Raw genomic sequence first — 25575 nt, 5'->3', positions numbered from 1 at the left:
CCCTAAAAACACCATACCAACAGTGAAGTTTGGAGGTGGGAGCATCATGGTGTGGGGCTGTTTTTCAGCATCTGGCACTGGCAGACATCATATTGAAGGAAGGATGAATGGACAAATGTACCGTGACATTCTTTATAAGAATCTGCTGCCATCCACCGGGATGCTGAAGATGAAACGAGGGTGGACATTTCAGCAAGACAATGATCCCAAACACACAGCCAAGGAAACTCTCAATTGGTTTTAGAAAAAGAAAATTAGAATGGCCCAGTCAATCACCCGACTTGAATCCAATTGAAAACCTCTGGAAAGAACTGAAGATCAGAGTTCATATAAGATGGCCCCGGAACCTTCAATATTTGAAGACCGTTTGTATGGAAGAAGGGGCAAAAATCACAGCTGAGCAATGTGTGCTACTAATTTCTTCACAAAGGAGGCGTCTTGAAGCATTCATTACCAACAAAGGCTTTACTAAGTATTAAATAATTTTCAGCAGGTGTGTTCAATACGTTTCCCCTGTGTCATTTCGCTTTATTACATACAACTTAATTTATGGACTTATTACTTATTTATTTTGATATCTTTGTATGTGTGGATTACTTGGGATGTTACTGACATCTGATGAAAATGTCATGCCGATAGACCCATCAGAAATATATTTACTGAGAAAAATGTTGACGCGTTCAATACTTATTTTTCCCGCTGTAAATACTGAAGATCACTAACCTACATCTTACATTATTGATGCTGTCTTTTTTGGTGTATTGTCGCCATTAAATGCACCATACCATGACGTCTATCCGTTGCCAACATATTGACAACAACAAATCGAGTACTATATTTATTCATTTACAAATTTTTATTTTCACTAGCATTCAAAACTTGAGATAATGAAAATGGAAAATATGGCAACCTTCGTGGTTTGAGAGCCTGCTGATTTACGACAGTTTCAAAAACACACCGCCCACTCGCTTTACGGTAGTGGGTCGCTCGCTAAGCACAGCCAGGCAGCTGTAAGAAGGTAAGTTACAAAAAATGACTCTTGACAGGTTTGGTGCTACAGAATAACGTTAGGGGCTTTTTTTCCTCTTGTATTGCTCCGTAGTCTTGTAGTGTTGCCCTGTCATAAAGTTCCCGAAGCTTTAATCCCCGACTAACAACGTTACTGCTTGCGCTCACGCATACTAACGTAACGCTACTAGTACTAGCTAGCTAGCTAGCTAAACACACCTCTGCAAGGACCCAATAAACTAGAAACTATGATAGTTAAGAGGTTAGTACAAAGTGTTTTTTGTCACATTTGCATTATCCTTGGGTGCAAATAGCTGCCTGTTTATCTTAAGAAATAAAGTAAAGTAAATGAGTGTAGTAGACGCGACTGCTTATTGCTATTACTGTACGTTACTACAACTCTGTAAGTTTGGACAAAGTTAAAGTACAAAATACTCAAACTGTGCATATTTGCAGTTCTCACATGTGAAACATGGCAGCAATGACTACTATGTGAATATGCTGGCTGGCCAGTGGCGGAAAGAAACTCAAATATTAATCAATTTGTATTCGTCACATACAATTGTACTAGGGAAAAGTTCCAGTGATTTTTCAATTCCAAGCAGCTCCTTACACTTGACTCATCATAAAGCAGAATGTGTCCGTCAGATCGGCATACAGAAGATCTGGTTTAATGGCATCGTACAGTTTTGAGGTTAGTGAAGGACAGAATATTATAAGGTATCGTGCAGTTTAGTGTCCCAAATTCCCCATACAATGTCCTTAATTATGAACCTGCTAAACCACCTGTGCTACCCTAACCTGTCTCAAATAAGACCTACATCATTTGGGACACTCTATAATAATATAACACTTTGAAAGGAGCCATTCTGCATTATGAACACTTTTACTTTTGCTGTTTTAAGTACATTTTGCTGATATGTCTGCACTTTTACGAACATTTTTAATCACGATTTGCATTTATAATAGAGTTTTTAGAGACCATGGTATGTCTATTCTTTAAGTTAAGGATCTGAGTACTTCTTTCGCCACTGTGGCTGGCTGACCGGTGTGTTTTTGACCCGCTCAGGCAATGCACATTGGACTGCCCAGTGCAGAGACACTGCAAGGTGGATCCTTCAAAGCTTTGGTTGTGGTGAGTGTTATTTTCCTCGATGCTCCACGCTGTGTGCAGATGTCTCTAAATAACACACTTGGGATGGTTTTGTCCATGTTTGTTAAACGTCATGCCTATGCTCTAACCTGACCTTGTTGCCAGTGGTGGAAGAAGTATTCCGATCTTTTATTTGACTAAAAGTACTAATATCACACTGCAGTACTCTGTTACAAGTAAAGGTCCTGCATTGAAAATGTTACTTAACCCTCCTGTTGTCTTCGGGTCGAATTTGACCCATTTTCAAAAGGTTTCTACATCGCAAATTTGGGTTTCTTTCAACAAATTGTCCAAAAAATTACGTGGATGGTTCCATACAACGCTCTTTATAAGTAAAGAATCTTCATTGAATTTGTGTGTTTTTTTCTATTTTATAGCATCTGAAGAAAAGAAAAAAAGACAAAAGAACATTGAATAAAGTGACAAAAATGTCAGAAAAAGCTTCCAAAATTAGAGGAAAAAAATCGACAAACATTGGAAAAACAAACAAATGAAGAGGACAACAAATAAAATGGACAAAAAATCAGGAAAAGTGACAAAAACGTCGGAAAAAGTGATGTGTCGAAAACGGAAAAAAAAACGTTGAAAAAAACCCCACAAGGGTTAAGTAAAAGTATGTAAGTATCATCAGGAAAATGTACTTAAAAAAATCCTCAGATTTAGAAACTGTAGAGGATCCAAACAGTTCTGTGTTTAATGGTCTAATCATTTCAGCTGGACCTGTAGGCCGTTATATTGTTGGAGTTTCATTTATAATGACAAATCATATTTTATGAACTACATGTGTTTTGTGTGCAAAAATCTAATTTTTAAAGTGACTATAGCTTTCAGATGAATGTAGTGGAGTAAAAAGTACAATATTTCCCTCTGAAATGGAGTAGAAGAAGAAAGTGGCATGACATGAAAAAGACTCAAGTAAAGCACAAGTACCTCAAATTTGTACTTAAGTACAGTACTTGAGTAAATGTACTTAGTTACATGCATGTCTGCTTGTTGCCTTGTTGGTTGGGTCTGATCGTCATCCTCCTGTTCTCCTCCCAGACGGTGCTCCTGAGTGTGTTTATGTTCCCTCTGCTGAGGACTGTTGGACTGAGGGCCTTCTCCATGGCGTCTGAGACGTACACTTCTGGTACACACTCTGCAGCCTTCGTCACTTGTCCCAACGACACAGTGGCTAAAGACTTGGCCAGGTGATACAATCAGTCACATCCTAAAGGGTGACTACCGTTTTGTTCAATGCTATTTTCCTATTTTTTTGTGTGTAAGTGACAGAAACAAAATTCTTTGAAATTGGTCCAGTATTAAACGTGAAAGCTGTAACCAGCAGCCACAGACCGGTCTGCAGTATAACCCTATGGGGCAAATGTGCATCAACAATTTGGTCCACTAAAAGGGATTTATTTGCCACTGATTAATATTCTAAGTGTCTGACAACATAATGGAAAGTAGGGATGGGCATTCGATTACATTTTCTTAGCCGATCGTCGGGAGAATTAACGATCAACTATCGATTAATCATTAATATTTTTATATTAAAATTCATTTTTTATTTAACTTATGAGTTAAAAATTAAAAACTTGTGGCAGTTAAACTGGAGGTTATAGATATAGATTATAGATATATGCGCTGCGGTGCTCTGAAGCAGCAGAACCTGCAGCTGCGAGCCGGCGTTCTTAAACAGAGACCCTCGTTTGTTGCAAAATAATAAATAAAAAGAATCATGTTAAATAATAACTTAACCAAAAACCTAATACTTAGATCTGACAGGTTTTGTCAAAATGTAACTCAAAACTATCCAAGGCACGGACAAGGCCTTATAACAAAATAACCAGTAGGCTAACTCAGATACAACTTCTGCACCAGTCTACTGATTTGTGTTGAGAAAGATTAGCATGTTGACATGATCTGGGGTCAGACGCGACCGCTACCTGGTGACCGTCAGTCCAGCCGCCCAAAACACCCGCGTTGCCGGGATGCACAGACTAACTTGGCCAGCCCGGCGAATCTTATTGCATTCTTCGTAGTGAGTTTCTACCAGACTGGTGATGGTACGTCGTGACGAAATGTGATATGCTGGTTCCAATATCCATGTCAAGGAACTTGCAGCTCCCTTGGGTAATTTTCTCTGCTCGTTGTGCATCGCAGCTCCTCCATGCTAACGCAGAGTTTTTGCTAGGTTGAGACTGAGAGCAGGATGCGCCGCGGCCACCACCAACATTAACCAGGGTCGGATACACTTTTAGTGGTAGGCTACATCATTTGAGTTGTGGCCGTGTTGTACTTATACACAGCATCTCCGTGTTTGCAGTGAACAAAGTCATTTCTTTTTTTAAATCAAAATGGTCCCACGCCACACTTAGCCGTGTCCTCTTCATGATACTTTTGAAATCAAAACTCCCCAGGTGGTCAAATGTTTAATTGCTGCCACACTGTGAAATTCATTTAATTGCTTCAAGTCTCCCACTACGCAAGGCAACCAGCATTAGTTTAATCGATAACAAATTAACGTGATCGACGGAATTCTTAATCAATTATCGATCGTCGAGTAATCATGCCCATCCCTAATGGAAAGGATCCCTACAGAGAGAGGCCTTTTTAAAAACCTATTTATGACCTTTCTGTTTAACCAGAAAGAGCTCTGAGATTGCTAGCGCTAAACCCACCAGACTCCATTTAAAAAAGAAAAGCAATACTTTTAGCGTGTATAGAGCCAACATATTTTCACATTTAAATCGGTAAACTATGTGTTTATTTCAACCAAAACTAGAGTTGTGATGGCTGGAAAAGTAGAAAGACGACCCAAATGGCTTTATGTTGTTACTGTCGAGAGTGTGTTTTACAATGCCAGAATTAGTGTTTATTTACATGGAGTCTGGTGGCTTTAGCGAACGCAATTTCACGGATGTTTTTATGTTTAAAAGAAGGATCTTACTCTTTAACAGAAAGGTCGACCTCCTTAGAAATCAATTCCATAATGTTGTCAGACACTAAGAATATTAATCTGAGCCTGTCAGCGGCAAAAACGAGCACTTTTGTGCCCTATTAACTGACGTAGCTTGTTTTGCCGCTGCTGCAGCGATCTCGCTTAAAACTGGACCAATGTCAAAGATTGTTGTTCCCATCAGTCACTTAGACACAAAAACATAGACAAATAGGGTCCAGGTTGAAAAAAAAAAACGGTAGTTACCCTTTTAATTCTGTTTTTAGAAATGTTTTTTTTTGTTTAAACATGATTACAGAATAAAAGATCAAATAAACCTTATGCAACTCTATTCTTGATGTTGCTCGCTGGACATAATGAAAATAAGGATGTCCCATTGGATTGGAAACAAGTTTAGCTCGTACTCCACATCATCACTCTGCAGAACAAATGTTTATTTTCATTTCTGCCATTCAGTCAACAGCATTCAGCATTCTGGCCAGTTCTTTCATACGTATTCATTTGTGGCTGATTCATTATGTTCTTCTATCTCACAGGGGTATTGTGGAAAGGAAACTAGCTGCGTGCGTCAACATTGTCCCAGCAATCACATCTGTGTAAGTTTTGAGACGGCTGCTTTTCAGTGGCCTGCTAGACTGAGTTGTTTGTGTTTTCAATATGTACAGGGTGTTATTGCTTAATGACAGGTTATGAATGAAGGTTTTTTTTTTTTCTTCAGGCAAACAAAATAAGGATGACTCACAAGGATGTTTTTAGATGACAAATTACTTATTCTGTCTTGTTTGTTTTTTTCAGATATGAATGGCAGGGTAAGATTGAGGAGGACAATGAAGTGCTGCTGGTGAGTGCTGATGACTAAATGTTGTAATATTTTAGGCTGTTTTAAAATGTCACTCTAAATGCAGCTAAATCCTATTTCTACAACACAAGGTCAATTAGTATCCCTGCTACCATTACTTAACCGCATGGTGTATACTCCCCGTTGTCCTCCGGGTCAAAAATCACCCGCCTTCACTAAAACCAAAACCCTAAAATAAAGCAGCTTAATTGAGTTTTAAATGCCAAATCTATTTCGGATGAACAAACAACTTACAACATCGATCACAGTGTGTCAATATCTGAGTTACCCTTTTTACATTGCAGAAAGACTGCATTTATTCAATGGAGACACCACTTGTTTTATTACAACACAGCTGTCATAATGCTTTTCTTCACTAAAGTGGAAATGTATTACAATTTTATTTTTTATGGTACTGCATATGTGGCAAACAATATTTTTTTATGAATAGATAGTATTTATTTATATTATCTCTGCATCCCAAATACTAGATGCCGCCTTGCCTCTGGACCTGTAAACACCTGCTAAGATGAGGCTTACATGGAAATATGAATGAAATGCAATATTTAAATTTTTGTAGAGTTTTCTCTGCCGGTAGCGGGTCATTTCTGACCCAAAGACAACACAAGGGTTGAATACTATTATTCCTGCAACTGTACCTGTAACCATTACTGCTGCTTAGGTTATTTCTACCACATGTCTTACCATTACAGTGTAGTACTAACTGCTGCAGATAGAATTACTTAGAGGTATGGCTGGGATTTTATCATTGTTAATACAGTACTGCTTATTGACATTGATAATTAGCAATAACTTCATTGCAACTTCTTTAGAATGTTGGAATAAAAAAGGTGGATTTTGACGGGAATGGACAAGATAAATGAACAGTGTAAAACAAGATCATCTGTCAGTGGAGAATCTGGCATCCTCTCTCTTGCGTTACTAAGATAGTTATTTAACTTTCCACAGTGGTGCATTTCTGGCTAGGCTTCAATCAATGACTACGTTTACATGCAGCCAATAACCCGTTCAAAACCGGAATATTAGCAATAACCCGGTCGCGCACGGCCATGTAAACACCGGCAAAAACCCGAATATGCTAATATTCCGGTTTTTAAAAACCCGAAAATGATCCCTGGGTTACCCCTTTTCTAACCCGAAATTTTGGTCATGTAAACGCGTATCGGCATATCCCCATCAAAAGGAACATTGATTTGGTTTCTGCGCATGTTGTATTCGCAAGGAGTCTCGGTCTTTTGAGTAGAGGAACTTCTTGTATGCGCCAGAAAACCTGCGCGCAGTATACCGGAAGTAAACAAGAAGTAGAGGTAAACATGGCGAGACGCAGCACAGCACCACACTTTTGGAGCGAGGAGGAAACCAATTTCTTTATATTCATGGTGAAAACCATGAATATATTGTCTTTTGTTGACTGCAAAAAGTACCGAGATAGTGAGATTTATAAGAAGGTGACCGAAAAGTTACGCGAAGCAGGGTTTGTCCGTAGGTCCAGATGCTAACCGTGCGTCGCCGTTTACATCGGGATATTGCCAATTGATTACATATTCCATGTATACAGGAGTAACTCTCTCTGCTCACGCATGTAAACGGGTTATTCCGAATGTTTCAGAAACCCGAATAGTGACCTTAACCCGACCGTAACCCGAAAATTGACAGCTTGCAAACGTAAGGCAGGTTATTTGCATTTGGTAACATCAAATGATTTGATGTAAGAAGAGATCTCAGACTTCATGTTGAACCGTGACCGATGTTAGATTGTCCTCATATCATTGCCTGCAGGAAAGGATAGAGAAAGACTTTGGGGATCAGGATTATGGTTGGGTACCGAAACCTGGTTCCTACGCAACCAGTAGGAATTGGACCAAAGTATAAGCATATTAACCATTCACTGCACGTGATCGCTAGTAAACATATTATATCTTTTGATGTCATTTTTCAGTTTTTCAAGAATCTGTTTAGGAATCAAAATTGTAAAAATACAAACGATACCAAACATAATCAGGAAAGTCAAAGTCAAAGATCATGAGCATGTCACAGACTTTATCATACAGAGTGAGAGCGAGGGCAAACAATTTTGGGGCATCCTAGACTCAGAATAGATTGATTTTTATAATACTAAAATCATCATCAAGTGAGTGAGGAAGTCTGCGGAGCTCACACAGCATCTCTCCCTTGTTTAGATGATTAAAACGAGAAGTTCCAAGGTGCCGGCTCTCGCTGAATATGTCCGGTAAGTTCATTTTAAAAACTCGATAGAGAAAACACTTTGCGCCAGCCTAAACTCTCCCAGGAACACTTTGTTGTTCCATTATCTGCCGTGACTCATACAGTCAAAGAGCCTGGCTTTAATTACTGCTGTTTATATGCACTGCGTGCCAGTCTGTGCACTCAGTTGACTCATAACTGCTCATTGTCCTCCCAGCTCCAACCATCCTTATGAGGTGGCCGAGGTCATCAGTCTGCCCATTGACCAAGGCAACCCGCCCTACCTCAAGTGGATAGGACAAGTTGTCCCCGAGTGAGGATGGACCGATGGACGAGTGGATGAATTAAATCCTGGATGGATGTAAAACTGAATCTGAAAAACACTTTTCTATTTCCCTCAAAGAGACAGCAAGACACTATCCAAATCAGTAATGTTATTAATAACTGCACAAGACCAAGAGTTACAAGATGAGACAAAGTGCCCATCATGTAAATAAGCAACACACTGGGTGTTTTAAAAAGATCCAAACTATGATGTTATCTAAAATATCTTTGCCATGTTCCAGCCATTATTTGATTCTTGTAAGTGTTAATATTTCCCTTTCATTATGTTTACCTCTAGAGGGCAGACTTGGTCTTTTGAATTTCAAAGTTAACCAGGTGCAGAATCAACTGTGCTACAGCTTTGACTAGTTTGAACATGCCACTGTAATGTTTGAACCGACATCAGTTGGATTTCTCGTTTCTTTTGTGAAAGAAGCATTTTTGCAATAAAGTGGAGGATTATTTTTTAATTTTTTAAGTCTTTTTTTCGGTGAACAACGTACACTAAACAGTTACAAACATGTACATATTGTATACCTGTACACACTATGTGCATTAGTTCAAGTGACACAATTGCATACAACACCAAGTATATTCAGGGACAAAAATGTTTACGTACAACAATCCTCTGTAGGGCGGCATGGCGGTGCAGTGGTTCGCCTCGCAGCCAGGAGGTTCTGGGTTCTGTCTGTGTTTGCATGTTCTCCCTGTGCCTGCATGGGCTTTGTAAGGATGCTCCTGTTTCCTCCTAAAGGCCAAAGACATGCAGGTTAACTTATTTAGGGACTCTAAATTACCCGTATCAGTAATGTGAGTGTCAATGGTTGTCTGTTTATGTGTGCCTCTCGCACAATGTCCCCTGGGATTGGCTCCTGCTCCATTGCACCCCCCTAAAAGGATAAGCTGATATGGCTAATGGATGTGTGTATGGAAAATCATCTGTAAACATTTAGTGAGCCACCTCTTCTCACATTACACCTGGCGTGTGTACTTGACCAAAGCTCTGACAACATTGCTGATAATACATCGTAATGGCAACACTGATCATAGGAAACGAAAGCAGTAATTTGGCAAAATGGTCTAGTAATACAACCTGCCTTTCTGGGATTTCACATAAATAAGACATACAAATATAGAGTTCACGATTCACGACAACACACACACCCCGACTATTTCAACCTATCATCATAACCAATCAATTAGCTTTACACTGACCGTATTAACATAGTAACTATGAGCATAAAACGGCGACGCAAGACACTTAACATGAATGCACCAGGGATACACACTGTCTATCTAATGAGTTAAAAGAAAAATAATCTTTTTCATGTCTCATTCATAATTATAAAAAGGATTTACTAAATAAATACAAACTTAATCGTCTGTTTTCTACCCAGGGTGTGCCGTTTCCTCACTAGCGTATTTCAGATTTGATGCAAAAGTATCTCCCCTAAAGTTCCAGTTACACAGCAAATAGTCTTTAAACCTGCTTCTTCCTGAAACCTAGAAGGGCGCTGGCACTATTTTTTTTTTGTGTGCTGCCCATCTTGGGAAGTAAGCTGAAGCAAGTTTTCAGTTACAGTTGAAGTGAGAAGATAATTAAGAATACTGACGAAATGCAGCGACTGAGTTATCTGTGCTCAGCTCCATGTATGTGTGCTTAGGCACGCACAGTATTGAATTTGTTGCACAAAAGCTCAACAAAAGCACTAAACAACAAACACTACAATGTGTTTTCGTAAAATAAACAACACTACAATTATCTTTGTGGGATGTTTTTGTAAAAGTAAACCATTTTTTCATTTCACAGTGGGTCATTAGTTGTTACCTCCCACTGGGATATGATTCATACAGTGCATTAGACGTTTCAGAACAAGATGTTCCTAACTCAAAAAAACAGTACTTGTGACAGTCCTTTTCAACATTATTATTGAATAAATAAATATAAAAAAAACAATATTTAAAAAACAAATAGTCACTGAAGCACTCACCAACCGTCATTAATGACCTTTTTGCTCTTTCATGACCTTTTTGCTCTCCGTATCAATGACTTTTAATCTAATTAAAAGCCTTGTCTGGGCTTTTGTCAGTTTTAAGGGGACCATACCATTCCAGAATGCAACACAGTTTCAAGTTCAAGATTAAGTCGCGACAAAAAAATCGAAACCTCAAAAATAAAATGTAAATATATTTACCATACCAAAGTGTTTCTGCATGTCTGTAGACTACTTGCAACAATAACTCCAAACTGTACTTCACAATACCTGCAGCCAGTGATACAGATCAGATATTTAAATTTCTCATTCCAACTATTCAGGTTTCCATTTGCTTTCAATCCAACATGGTTAACATGCCTACTTTCATATTTTCTCAAAGTCACATTATTTTAGCATTCTTGCACCGTGGCAAAAATAATTGCACTTTTTGGCAGACTATTACATAATGCAAATTTCCATCCGGGGGGAAAAAAGATTTGCACAAATTTGTAAAGTAGTCACCCCACATGATCTAACACTGTAATGTAATCTGTAGTTTGTAATATTCACAGCCATTTCAAATATCTAAGAAATGATCCAAATGGCATCTTTGGGGAAAGAACTCCACAGACTTTATGTAATCTGTTACAGATAGGTGATTTCAAGCACTTTGTTATCTTCCAAGGAATTTTCCGGTTGTGACCTGCTGTCTTTGCTTTTGCTGGCCGTAGAGGACGCTACCTTAGCAGGATCAAAGCCTGGGCCTTTCTCAGCCAATTCTCCATGTTTGGAACTCTGACTTGGCTCCGGCTCAGGTTTACCTTTTTGCACGACCTGTGTCTTTGTTACTTCACTTTGGTTTCCATTTTGTGATTTTTTGCATATTTCACTCATCTGTATGTTCCCTCCTCCTGTTCCATTGATTTCCTCATCTTCTTTTTCAACACAATCCTTCCTATGTACATTTATGACTCCTTCACATTTTTGTTGTTCTTGGAGCACGATGCCGCCCCACTCCTCTGTTGGTCGCTGAACCTCAGTGCCGGCCCTGTCGTTGTTCATCACCCTGCGCGAAGTGCCGCACAGGGCCTTTCTGAAGCCTCTCTTGAAGTTGTCAGACAGAAACCCGTACAGTATGGGATTGGCACAGCTGTTCGCATAGGACAGCACAACAACAAAAAAGTAGAGCCCCCGGAAGTCCCCAGGCAGGACCATCAGGAGGTTGACGATATTCAGAACGTAGAATGGTAGCCAGCAAAGGACAAACACTGCCACCACGACAACCACCATCCTGGTGACTTTACGTTCCGACTTCCTGCGCCGAGAGGACGTGGCCTGCGCCCGCTTTCCAACGCTACGCACCTTTTGAAAGAAAAGACAAAGAACCCACCCTACTTAGACACTCATGTTCACTGGTAAAGGCTCATAAATGCTAAGAAAAAACAGATTTTCACAATTTTGCCATTTCGTCTGCTGAGTTATCCCCACCTTAGATTTGCAATACAAAAGTAAACGTAACTTTGAACCACTGTACCTAAGAAAAAGTTTGTAAGGAAACTTTTGTCCGTCATGTCTGTTTGTTATCTAAAGCAGATATGACATTCTTCCTACACTTTTATACACTTTGCTGTTTTTTAGTCCATTAGAGGAATTAGAACATCATCTCTTTCCTACTATGCTTTCTTTAGCAAAGGTGGTGTTTCCTGTTTTATTCTTGGAATGCATTACAGTGCAATGTTGCTATATCACATCAAATACAATATGCATGAACATTTATGATGAAAGATACAGAAAAAGTATGATTGAAACAGTGAAATAGTATATAACTCAAAACGTAACCAACACTAAAAGGATATTTCTGAAGGTAGTGAGAAGAATGGAGCCTTTATTGTGTCATATAATGTGGTGGATAATTACTGTTACTGTTTTCCACTGAATCATACTGTGGCACAGTGTGCTTCTCCATTATTTATGTACAAATATTGCTTTGGTACAAGAGCCCTCCAACATCGTTAGTGATATCAAGAGAGAACAGTCCAATTATAAAGGATATTTGTGTGACTGTGTACTAATGTGTTTGTGCAGTTTGAGACAAAAGCTGTAGCTGCATTGAAGGTCTTCTCTGCACTGCAGCTTCATTTGCAAGGATTTCTTTGTGAGTAGTCAAAAACAGCATGTTTTGGTAAAATATATTCAACATAAAAAGAATGTAATGCAACAGAGTTGGAACGTGGTATGAGCTAATTAAGGGACCCCTGGTGTTGGAAGTAAAAGTCCCATTTATTTTTCCCCCTAGAAAATGTTTTGTGACTCACAATCGGAGTGGTGGTCATACATAATATAACATAGCTATGACAACATAAATTATATTACATATCAAGGAGAGTCTCATGTTTCTATTTTAATTAACAGGATATTATTTAAAGACAATTTTGAAATGGGAATTCAGAATAGGGAAAATCATTCAGGTGACAAAACATCTGTATCACTGTAAATGCTGTACCTTGATGACGATTAGCAGGTAGCACAAGCAGATGACCAGCAGGGGGCAGAAGAAGCCGACGGTGCACGTGTACACGATGAAAGACGTCTTCCACACTTCTGCTGGCTCAGGCCACACAATGCTGCAGTTCCCATCATCCTTCAGCACGTCTGCAAACACCACCACAGGCAGCACCACCACAATAGACCCCGCCCAAACTGTGGCACTGATTGCCTTGGCTACACGGGGCCGCCGCCACCAGAAGGAGCGGATGGGATGCACCACAGCCAGGTAGCGGTCCACTGACATCACGGTTAGGCAGAAGATGCTGGTAAACTGGTTGATGGCATCTACCGTCATGACCACACGGCACATGAGAGAGCCAAAGGGCCAATAGAGCAGAGCGTTCTGCATCGCCAGGAAGGGCAGGCCCAGCATGAAGAGCTCGTCTGCAATGGCTAAGTTAAGGATGTAGATGTTGGTGACGGACTCGTTTTTGGTGTAGTTGACAACAACGTGGATGACCAGAGTGTTGCCTACGAGGCCAACAACACACACTATCGCATAGATAAGAGGGATGAAGATCCCAGCCAAGCCAGGGAGGGATCCGGGTTCCGGTTTGGTGCAGTTCTGGCAGGTGCTGTTAAAGAGGAAAGCGCCGTCACTGGTGGTAAAGCCGAGAAGTGGTTCAGAAGTGGTGGAGAGGAGCAGGAATTGGGAGTAGGGGGGGATGGAGTTGTTGCTCCATGTAGCTGCAGGGGCTTCCTGAGGCAGCTGGGTAGACTGGATGATCTCCATGGAGGCTTTAAGGAATACACGGCAACGAAAGTTGATAAGATCCCATCAGTGACACGTCAAAGGCCCTACAAGGCAAAGCACAGTTAGCACATTTCATACACATGTGTATGTCATACACGTTACATAATGCATTAAAGGAACACGCAACGTATTGGGACAGCCATCTTCTAACCGTATACATACTGGGAACTATTGTCTCAGAAGGCGAAGCACTGCTACTTCTGCTACTTGGGTGTAGTGATTTGCTCGCAGCACCTGAGAAGCCCTGTGGTGAGGAGCAGAGAGTAACATCGGTGCTTTTCAGGTGTTGTGCTAATCACTCCGCCCAAGTAGCAGTGCTTTGCCTTCTGAGAATATAGTTCCCAGTATGTATACGGTTAGAAGATGGCTGTGTCTCATGTGCAGTGTTGGGAGTGACGGCGTTTAAGTATAACGGCGTTATTTTTTCTCGAACTGGAAGTACCGGCACTACTTCCCGCTCATTGAAATTAAAGTTAAAGTTTTTATTCTTCAATCAGTTAACATCTTCGACGTTAAAGATGTTATAGAACGTAATAGCGTTATAGAACATAAAAAATAACGTCACAGTTACTTTGCTGAGTAACCAATTACTTTTACAATGTGGTAACACTTACTTTTTGGGAGAAGTAATTTGTAACTGTAACTAATTACTTTTTTAAAGTAAGATGACCAACACTGCTCATGTGACCTTGTTATTTGTACACGCTGTGACTATACAAATCACAACATGTAAATAGGAAAATGTTGGCGTTATTTTGTCACTTATTGGGAGCAGTAGGCTAGATGGAGCTGGTTACCTCCAGGATCTGTGCTAAGCTAGGCTAGCGGTGGGTGCCTCAGACAGAGTTACGACATGCACGGAGATGAGAAGGGTATGTATGGAAGTCCCAATAAGTCGGGGTGTTCCTTTAAAGGTGTTACACTTGCTTTCTCCAAAGTTAAAAAATATGACTAACCATAATAGTATATTGTCTAATTTTGTAAAAGAAAATTAAAGTGGTAGTTTGACATTTAGTTGTTTTTTTTCCCCACTTAGTTGCCAAGAGTTGTGGTGTATTCACCTTATCACAGAAAAGAAAAAACGCTTTTACACACGCCTCACCATTATTGTGTATGTGGTGTGTTGCAAAGTATCTGTGCGGCTGCCCTCATGGCGAGGTTGTGGCTAGAAAGGATTCAGCTATGGTGTTTAGCCGAGAAAAGTGGCGACGACAGTTAAGTTTAGCCACCAAAACGACAATGTGAGTTTGATTCATGTTGGTCTACTGCAAAGACCAACATGCAGCACACCTTCTCGTAATATTAATATGCCTTTAGATAAGAAGTGAATAAGCGTCAGTCCCCCATTTTCAAACTATTCCTTTAAATACAATAAATAATGACTGCAGCCAAAGAAATTACTTTTTCCAGAAAGGGAGCACGGATGAGAAACAACTGACATATTTTAAAAAAAAATCTGAGTATGTGTGCAATCAAAATGGTTAAAAAATGTTTGGTCCGAACCATAGACAGTATATAATGGACCAACAGATCCCGTTGCTCTGGACGGAGACCAGTGAAGGATATTAGAAGCACTTTTCCGGTGAGTGCCGAGTGTTACTGCGCGCAAAATTACGAATCCCACTATGGCCACGCCAAGACCCACTTGGCGTTGCTTACTGCGCAGCCTCCAACTGAGAGAGACGACGTAAATGTGAAGTGAGCAACCTGCTTGAAAGTTGGAAGTCTTCTGGTAGCTGTGCCAAGAGAAATCTCAATCATTCCCAATCTTGCAGAGATGGAGAGCGTAGGTATATTTAAGGAGATAACATAGGCACAGGCTAATTATTGCTAACTAAAATGCTAGTTAACATTAGTAATTAAACCTAAACAGCTCATGTAAGTTGAAACTGCCTGCGAGCTTCTCCTGTACTATACGGTAATTCCTCTACTATGCGACAGTAAGTTGCGTGGTTATGACACAATCGTTAGCCTATTTTTATAAAAACGTCTGCTACGGAGCCATAACGTGAGGTACAAGATAATGGAGCTTTTTGTACATTGTCGTGTTTCTTTAGAAATAAACAATGGACAAATAAAGTCTTTAAACGCTTCAGATGTAAATTTATTCGCTGTCAAAGTGACGTCAAAATGAATGCTAGTCAATGGGATGCTAACGGGGGGTGAGTGCTCGTTAGCATCACTTGCCAGACGTTCGCTTACCCCCTTGGTCCAAACTCAGATGAATGAAGCTGGCAGAATGCTAAACTATACTAATCAGCTAAACAACCCTGCTTCCATTACAACAAAAACAAGCCTGCACCAGAACAAAAACATAATGTATTTCGTCCTATTAGTACCAGACTTGTTTGTGAAGCCATCCTGGAACTTAATAACTAACATGGTGTACGCAGGCACACCCTCATCCCTCACAGCGATGGTTAATAATTGGTCTGATAGGAACAAAATGTACTGACCTATGGAGAAAAAATAACAGAGGCATGTCCTCCACAACCTTGACTTAAATGCATTAATGCATTAAACCAGGAAGAATAATTTACAGTGCTACAATAACTATACTATAACTATATCAACAAAGGGAATATTGTACAGTTTTAATGTTTGTTTGATTAAACAATCAGTGTGATTTTTATGTTTTCCCTTCGTAGAATATTGCAAGACGAATACATGGTAAAGTAGATATTGGATTATCTTGGTTTTATTTCATACTAAAGGTCAGCTAAGAAAGAAATACCACCACCTCTGAGTTATCTTCTCTGTTCAAAAACAAATCTTGGTGCACATGAATCTTTCTCATTTCTAATGTGAGATGTTCCTTTAAGATGTATATTTTATTTCTAGGTTCCATGTAAGAGCCAGTAGCCAGAAGTCTGGGCATCAATTACTTAATGCAATTTGCCAGAGGACAGTGTATATGCTGTGCAGGTGTGAGATTACATGAGCCACTTAATGCATCAAAATATGCAAGGACACGCACTCACATAATTCAGTGAATATAGTCTACAATATTAGGTTTTGGTGCAACTTAAGATTTATTTTAATTTAGAGTCTGTTGATATGAGCACCTGATATGGTCCTGTTCTGATTCAGTGATGTGTGGGTGGTTGTGAGCTTGTCAAACCTGAATTTAGTATATCAAGAACAAAATATCATTTTGACAATATGTAGCTGCACAACTTTCAAGTATTCCCACGGTTCAATGGTGTGAGGCTTACAGAGGTGGAAAGTAACAAAATACATTTACTGACGTTACTGTATTGAGTAGTTTTGTTGTGTATTTTTTATTTTTCAAGTAGTTTTTAAAATCGGTAATTTAAAATGTACTTGATTACGTTTTGAGTGAAGTATTGTATTTCGCTACATTACAAATCCCATCCATTACTGAGTAAAAAAAAACTTTTTGAAAGACTGTTTTTCATTTAAATTCAAGAGGGCCAATAGTATCATCAGGCAATGCCAGATGTGCCTGCCAAAAGTGACTGAACTGGCAGCATAAATGTCATGTGTGACATGTGTTAGGTTGTCATTACATGTGTATAGATTTGTATAGATGTGTATACATTTGTATAGATTTCTTTTTAATTACAAACAAAATAGTTTTGGATTTATGACCCCTTGTCCTACATGGGAGAGATTCCACCCCCCCCACCCCCCTCCCCCCGCCCCTTTTTAAATTTTTTTTTTAATGTAACTAAGTAACTTTTACTTAAAGTACATTTTAAATGAACTACTTATTACTTTTACTTGAGTAATTTTTCAGATAGGTAATTTCACTTGTACTTGAGTAATATTTCATCAAAGTATTGGTACTTTTACTTTAATACAATATGTTAGTACTTTTTCCACCTCTGGAAGCTAAACACTCTAAACTCCTGTAAATTAGAGGAAGGTAACAATGAATACTCTTCAATCACTGTGGAGGTGGACTTGAATGGAGCAAAAAAGCAACTTGGCTAAACTTTTGATAGGAATGTAACTTAAGTCCTCAAAATAAATTAATATTAGAGTGAAGATGGTTTTGCAAGCATATTAAAAATCAGCTAATACACAACATGCACTGCACAACACTTTGTATACACTGTATAATATAGACTCTGAAAATAACAACAAGGTTGACAGATTATTGTATAGCAGATGAATAAAATATAAAAGGTGCTTAGTCCACATGGGCTTACAAGACAAATATTTCATATGTGCATATCAAAGGAATCTCAAAATCATGCATTGTATATGACTCATTGGACAGTATTTTCTGTGTAAATATTATTCTAATCAAGCCTTGTGAGTCATACAATGATATGTGGGATGTTAGAGTTATGAAGATATGACTGATGTACAGTATTTTAATAATTAAAGTCATTGCAATCTATTTTCAGCTCTCAACCCTAACTACTTATAAAAAACACGTTTGGTTATAGCATGCACATTTATCGAAAACAAATTGAACTGAAAACTAGATGTTGAAACATTTGCTTGACCTTAGTCATGCAGTTATAATAAAGAAAAACTCATTAAAACCTAATTTGTAGCAGATTATGCATAAGAAAAGGAGCATGTACAAAATGTGAAGGATGAATCCAAAATCGCAAAGCAAGCTGTGGATTTCTGCAGATCATAAATCATAACAATGCCAGCCCGGAGGATGGAGATACAGATTTATCACCAAATGACCTGAATCCCTGGACCAGCTGGACCCCCAAATAGTTACAAGAACATACAGATGGAGCTGGAGTGTAAAACAACATACATCTTTTTCTAAATCATATGCGATTAAAGGAACATGGAAAGGCTTTTTACAAAAATACAGTGCAAGAAAAAAACGTATATAAAGTCACCAAATGTCCAAAAAATCTCTGACACATCGGAGAGCTCACTTAATCACACACACAATTCCCTATGTGCTCCTGATTTCCAAAATGTGCAGCACAACACGTGCCATTCTAATCTGGGAAACACACAATAGAGCAGACAGACAATCTGTCTTCCGAGAGGGCATCAACTCTTTTGTCTGCCTTTCTATGGCCAACTTGACGAAAAAAACTTCCTGGTAGATGTTGCTATGGTGATGTAAGGTCAAACCAAGACTTTAAAGGCCCTGTACGTAGCAAATGAAAGAGACAACAACAAGAGAGTTTAAATGAATGCTGATTGAAGAGCCAGTCCTCTTTACGTTCACATACAAAAGGCAACAATGACATCCATTGGCCATTGTGTGTGTGAGTGTATATGAGTGTGATACGTGCCTATGTGTATGAAAATGATGGCATCTGCATCTGCTGACTGCAGATACTGTAGGTCTGGAGATATCAGTGAAACTTTGATGTTCAGTGTATTTAAGAGCTGATGCCACCTTTCGTGTTGCCATATGCTCATTACAATTTAACATTTTCAGTATCAGCAAATTTGGCAGTTAGAAGCTGGGAGGTTGGGACATTAACCACCAGAGTACAATGATTAGTTTGGCATGAAATGTACTGCAAAGTGAACATTCAGATCCATAGACTCTCTTCTGCGATCTCTCTCCCTAACCCTGAGATATATTACATAAACTCTTAGTTCTTAAGGGCTCTTAGTATATCTTACATAGACAGGCCCTTCTCTAATACAGACATATGACGCTTAAAAGTTAGTTAAAAAGGGAGCAGATAGACATAGTGGGGAGCTGTTGTTGTTATTCTTTAATAAAGTGACACCGAACACTTTACAATTTGTACCTGAGCAGAGTAGGGGGCCATTTCTGAAGGTGTAAGAGGGAACATTTTAAACTAATATCTAATCAAATGGATGCCTCAACATTTCAAAGGTCTTACTAGTGCAAGTCTCTTATGACAAGGTTTCCTAGTGACAAACTACTACTACTACTACGACAAAGGATTATCACCCTACTCTGCAGTTTCCTTTAGCTCTATTTTAGCCTCATTCCCAACTGCAACAGGCAGCTGCTTTGAATAATAAAAAGATGATAAGATGAACTGGATGAACTGGCTGTGAGTCACCTGTCCAGTACTAAACCCCTCCATAGATAACGTTAGCGACTAGCTGATGAACATAGTGGAGTATTTAGACACGAAAGAGCCAGATATTTTGAGTTGTTGTTCTCTCAAAAGTGAATAATGGACTTATATTTGGCAGCTAAACATAAACATGACTTCAATCAATTAATCAATCAATCAATCAAAGCCAATGTTAGAAGGGGATGTCAGTGTCACAGTCTGTCTCTCTGTCCTCTTCTCTAGCCACATTCCCAATTCCACAGGCCAGTTCATTACCATTGTCGATCCATCCTCCAGATGTCCTTGGACTTTCCCTCCTCCCCCCATCCCAAACCCAACCCCACCAAAAAAAACTTTTTCCTAACAACCATTAAACATATTCCTACATTCCTCATTTATTCTGTCAGTTCCTGTAAGCTGCTTTTCTTCTATTACATCTCTTATCTTGTAACCATTTGTCCTGTTGAGAAAAATAATTTTTTTTTTATTATTTAAATAATTATTTTTATCCTTAAGCTTTGTACCATAATTATTCCTTTTTCTCTTTTTCTTCCTTCCCTCTCTCCCTCCCACCCCCCCCTCCTCCCCCCCCCTGTTGCACTGCCACACCCACCACCCCACCCCAAACAGCTAAAAATCAGTTAATTCAGGCGACTCTGCTCTTTAAAAGTGGAATACATTTCCACAATGTTTAAAAGCTATAATTCAATAACAGTTTGAACTAATGATTTTAAAGTGGCATTTAATTATAAAAGTGTGCATTCCTGTCTGATACAATGTCTGTTTAACACTGCTGTAGGCTACCAAATTTTACATAAAGGCTTTAAAAGATTGGTTGGTGTCTGGAACACCCACATTGCATGGACTTCTTAAATGTACTGGATGTGCTGAGGCCAAAAAGCAAGCGGAACAGACAAAAAGTGCACACTGGGTTGTATGCATAACCTGCGGGAGCTAGCGTGGCTGTAACAGGTCAATGCCATCCTGTTTATCTATCTATCTATCTACTTGAGCGCTGTATTTTTTTCATAAATATGAATGGGGAGCTAAATATGTGTGACTCCAGCAATCAGGAAATCAGTAGCAAATAGGAAATTTTTAACAGCCCTGAACACCCACACAGTTGTTTTGAGTTAACCTGGCTGATCAAAAAATAAAGTGCCTACAGTACTTCTTCTGAGGTGGGGCGCTCCTTTAATAGCAGTTTCACACTGCTACAGCTGTGATGTTTACAGAAATGACATATTGGCTGTCGCCAATTCTGGTACCTGATAAACTTCTCATACATATAAATAAGCCAACATTCAGAGAACATACACATTACAAATACATCTTTCACAACCACTCAGCCTTTGAATAGATTTCAACGCTTCAATTTTCTGAAAACTGTCAGTACTGTTATATCCAGACTGTGTGTATAAGAGGCCATCTCATGATTACATGGTTGATACTGGGGGTGAAGGGCTGCTTCCTCCTCACTGAAAACCCTATTGATGCCTGTGTAATTACCTCATAATAGATCGAGCCACAGCATATAAAATGAAATAAATGCCTGTCTGCCACACATTTTGTCATTGTCATTTCATGCTGATTTCTCAAATCATTACTATTACCTATAAGTGGATTTTAGGGCACTTCCTTTGTTTTGTTTACAATCTACCTGGTCTGTAACAAAAAGTTGACCCCTTCTGAAGACCTTTTTTTGACACTGAATGGATTTGAATGGCATTTTAGCAAACATTGTGTAGCAGTTAAGTGCTTTTTGCTCGCCCTATGGGTAATTCCACTAAGCTGCCATTAATACTTTGCATGAATAGTCATCCCTTCACCCTTATTTCACATGCTTTACACACATACAGTACACCTGATCAACCATATTTAATGCTACAGGACAGAAAACCACCACCTCCACACATGGTTGCACCCATATCCTCAAACACACACACACACACACACACAAACACACACACACACAACACACACACACACACACACACACACACACATACACACACACATTCGATATAAGCATTCACACACTGAAACCTGAAACACACTACCGTATCGTACGTACCGTACCCTATCTGTTTATTATGCATCACGTAGCACTTAAATACTGCTGGTGTCTGCTAATAGCATGATGTAACATGTAGGCTTGCACTTTAAAGTGAAAAAGCCATCAGTAGCCCACCCCCCCTCACACACACATATACAAGGATGTTCGTTGCAAGAGAACACCATGCACTCAGTAATTAACTTGCTGCAAATTATATAATAAAAACTCAAAAGATATGATCTTGTCACGCAGAAGATGCCCTTTTGAGGAAGACAGTGGACTAATTATGTGTATGTACTGGTTATTTAGCTGAAATGTGATCGACATCAATGTTTTTTTTTTCTCAAACGATCCTACAAGAAAGTATCAGTGGAAGAGAGATACACCATCAGCAAATTGACAATCCATCAGTTTTATTCCCCCCGGGAGTCTACTTCCTCTGCTGCTGTCCAATTAACGGATTTGCAGCAATGGATCAGGTCTACATCCCCGCCACGGCTCGGAGTCTGCCTCCACACTTTTCATTACAAAGACCGACAAGAGCTCACAGATTAACCCCAGTTTGATCAATACCCCTCAAAGCTCCTCATGCACATGCTGACGTGCACACACAAACGCACGCGTGGAACGTTTTCGAATGTGGTTTGCATTTTACAAGCCTCACGCAGGCAAACGTGCACATATGCATACACACAAAGATAAAAGTACAAAGGTGTGCTCACATGTGCACATTGGAATGAGTCATTTTACCCCGAGTGAGGGATTAGAGGTGACAACATGATGAAGGCTTTGCAGCAACCAAAAAGGAACACAAAGTGTATTTTTAGGAAGGTGAAATGTGTTTTCTTTTTATGTTTGACTTTATTTATGTTATGTTAAGATGTAATGTCACAGTCCTTAACCTTCTAACACTGTTCCAGTCAAAATTACAATTACATTACATTCCATTACATAATACCACTACTACAGCTTTGCTTTTGTTAAAAAAAACCAAAAAAACACACGTGTACACCACTTCTACACACACACACAGACATGCACACACACTTGCATGGTGATCATCAATGTTCATTACCACCCATTCACACACATGTTCACAATACATACACACACACACACACACACACACACACACACACACACACACACACACACAAAGTTCATGTGTCATGTTGCCACTTGTGCGTGTGAACCACCAAAGTTCACACACACATGCATGCACACACACACACAGAAACACACACACCCACACACACACGCGTTGTAGATGTTAATGTTCTACTAAGGTTCTTTTCCAATAAGGATACTATTAAAAATACTTTTTGTCATTTTTATTGGCATTTATGTTCAAATAAGAGCAGTTAAAACTGTCCGGTCAAATTTGACCGAAAACAGTAAATTAAGGGGGGGCGGTAGCAACAAACAGTGTTTAAAGGTTAAACACATAGAGGTACAATTAACTCCTCTTCGCACACGTGTCCAAACAGATAAATGTAGGCCTAGGCTAATTACAGGCCAAATTGGACAGATGAACAGAATAAGCTTAAAAGCTACATTAGAGTGGATATTTGCCACTTAAAGCTCCTGTTTTTCCCCAGACAGATACAGGATGAGAGAGAAAGCAGGCTCACAAGAGGTTAGATTAGTTTTACTCTACTGACTGATCCATTAATGTAAGCAGTGTTACTTTACTATAGGGTGCAAAAGGATCAAATGAAGAGAACAACGAAGATACTGGATATAAAGTATATGCTCAGTGTGTTTCTTATCAGGTGGGGGCGTAGAGGGGTTTACATTAATCATTATTCAAAATGTATTGTCATTATTTCTTTCCTCTCTACCTTTCCTTCTTTCTTTTTCTCTCCTTTTCTCGCGCAATCACCTTTCTTCTTCTTTCTCCTCTCTCTCAACTCTAGTCTCTCCTTGTTTCCTCTGCTTGCTTCTTTCTTCTGTTCTCGCCTCTCCTCCGTCCCTGACCATAATCTTCCCTCCTCTCCCCTTTCGTTTCCTTTCCTTTCCACTTCTCTCTCTAGACTCACCTGCTCTCATAAAAAAAACTTATACCTTTCTTTTTTTCTCCATATCCATCTCTCCATTCCTTTCTCTGATTTTCCAGTCCAGTGATTCCTAACCAGTTTTTGGTCTGCGACCCCTCAAAACAAATCATTGTCAACTTGCGACCACTCGTCTCATGTTGTGGACTTAGAGTGGACATGAGTTGAGAGCAGTTCAACCAAAAACGGATTTTTCCCTCTCAGGATGATTCATTTGAAGGATTTTTAGAGGCAATCGGAGCTTAAAGTATCCAGTGTTTCTCAATACAAAAGCAAAAATATATCATGAAAAAACGTGTGCAACAGAATGTTTCTAATACCTTTACTAGTACTACTGGAGGCTACTACTGTACTTAACTGATTTGCATTATGCTTGATACTGCTTGTGTGCCTTAATTTGCACATTAACTCTGTGTGTGTGAGTGTGTGTGTGTGTGTGTGTGTGTGAGTTTCTTTACCCGTAATGAAAACATCAAAATCGTATTCCACCAATACAGAATAACAGTCTACTTATTACATATTACGTGGACAATATATCCTTAATCAAAACACACTGAATAAATGCTTCTGTAAATCGACAACCGATTCTAAAATGTAATTTAAATTGGCATTTGGATACTCAGACAGACAAGATCAGCCGTATGTGTACCCAAGTTTGGTTTGTTAAAAAACGACGCGCTATCACTCCATGAGGCAAATTCTGGGATTAAAATCTCAGGCTGTGCGAGCTGCTCCGTTTGATAAGAAAGCACATTATTTTATTAAACAATGAAAAACCTCGTTTAATCTTCAATATGAAAATAACCGGAGCACCGAAGATACAGCAGAGCCAGCGATCACACGTTTGAAAACAATAAAAAAGAACTTACCACAATCCACCTGGTCTGAGGTGTGTTTGCATCGGAGTCTAGTTGAGGTTAAATTTGCCTAAATTTGACTTGTGAACTGTTGCGATTACAGAGCTCCGTCTGTTCGCACAGAACAGCCTCCACCCCCCAGCTGGGAGAACAGCCTCCACCCCCAAACCTCTACACACACACACACACACACACACACACACACACACACACACACACACACACACACACACACACACACACACACACACACACACTGTGTTACAGTAATGACGTTATCGACTGGTTTGATAGGAGCCTATATCACTTTACCAGTTACAGTTTTTTCCAATTGCTAAAACACAATTTTGCAAACTAGGCTGGTTTCATCAAAATACTTAACACAATTCACAAAACCACACACCCAAACTGCAAAATACCTCATATATATCCTGCAAAATGAAGCACTGTAACCAAAACTTCATATAGCATTATCAACAAAATCAAGCGTTTGCACCAAATGGCTCACATTTCATTCATATTACCAGATTTTTGCAAAATTTGTAGCCTATAAAGCAGAAAATGTGTTTAGACTTTTGGAGACTTGAGAAGAGGTTTCGCTCTCTGTGTGTCAGTTTAAATAATTGTGCTGCATGTTATTTTAACGTGTTAGCAATTGGAGAAAACTGGCCACCAATTTCTGAAAAAATTAAAATAGTAAAATGAATAGTGGGTTAGAAGAAAATACCATCTTTTCTTCTAACCCACTAGAAGAAAAGATGGTAAACCAGAGTCTCTCTCTCCATTTTCCTCTCATCTCTCTCTACCTTTATGAAGAACACTCATGAAGCTCCAGGATAAACTGAACT

At 39.3% G+C, this 25575-nt stretch overlaps 2 protein-coding genes across 4 annotated transcripts; one reads left to right on the top strand and one right to left on the bottom strand.

Annotated features, from left to right (window-relative positions):
- The first annotated feature begins 919 nt into the window (after positions 1 to 919).
- Positions 920 to 8960, top strand: LOC120565820 (protein CutA homolog). Of its 2 annotated transcripts, XM_039811865.1 has the most exons (8): positions 961 to 1018; positions 1580 to 1702; positions 2078 to 2143; positions 3203 to 3351; positions 5639 to 5698; positions 5898 to 5943; positions 8142 to 8191; positions 8384 to 8960. In XM_039811865.1, the coding sequence occupies exons 2-8, from the start codon at positions 1682 to 1684 to the stop codon at positions 8481 to 8483; spliced, it is 492 nt and encodes a 163-aa protein (XP_039667799.1). In that variant the 5' UTR covers positions 961 to 1018; positions 1580 to 1681; the 3' UTR covers positions 8484 to 8960. The 2 variants fall into 2 exon arrangements, with proteins under 2 accessions (XP_039667808.1, XP_039667799.1); XM_039811874.1 differs by lacking the exon at positions 1580 to 1702 and having other exon boundaries at positions 920 to 1018.
- On the bottom strand, positions 7347 to 24846 carry LOC120565807 (somatostatin receptor type 5-like). 2 transcript variants are annotated; one of them, XM_039811854.1, is made up of 4 exons: positions 24740 to 24846; positions 12970 to 13811; positions 9110 to 9238; positions 7347 to 7734 (listed from the first exon to the last, which is right to left on the bottom strand). In XM_039811854.1, exons 2-4 carry the CDS (start codon positions 13744 to 13746, stop codon positions 7723 to 7725), a joined length of 918 nt encoding a protein of 305 aa, XP_039667788.1. In that variant the 5' UTR covers positions 13747 to 13811; positions 24740 to 24846; the 3' UTR covers positions 7347 to 7722. The 2 variants fall into 2 exon arrangements, with proteins under 2 accessions (XP_039667788.1, XP_039667779.1); XM_039811845.1 differs by lacking the exon at positions 7347 to 7734 and having other exon boundaries at positions 9104 to 11828.
- Positions 24847 to 25575: the final 729 nt, after the last annotated feature.

This window comes from Perca fluviatilis, chromosome 1, assembly GCF_010015445.1.
Source record: "Perca fluviatilis chromosome 1, GENO_Pfluv_1.0, whole genome shotgun sequence".
In the NCBI taxonomy this organism is placed as follows: Eukaryota; Metazoa; Chordata; class Actinopteri; order Perciformes; family Percidae; genus Perca; species Perca fluviatilis.
This window is presented reverse-complemented; position numbering and strand designations above follow the sequence as displayed.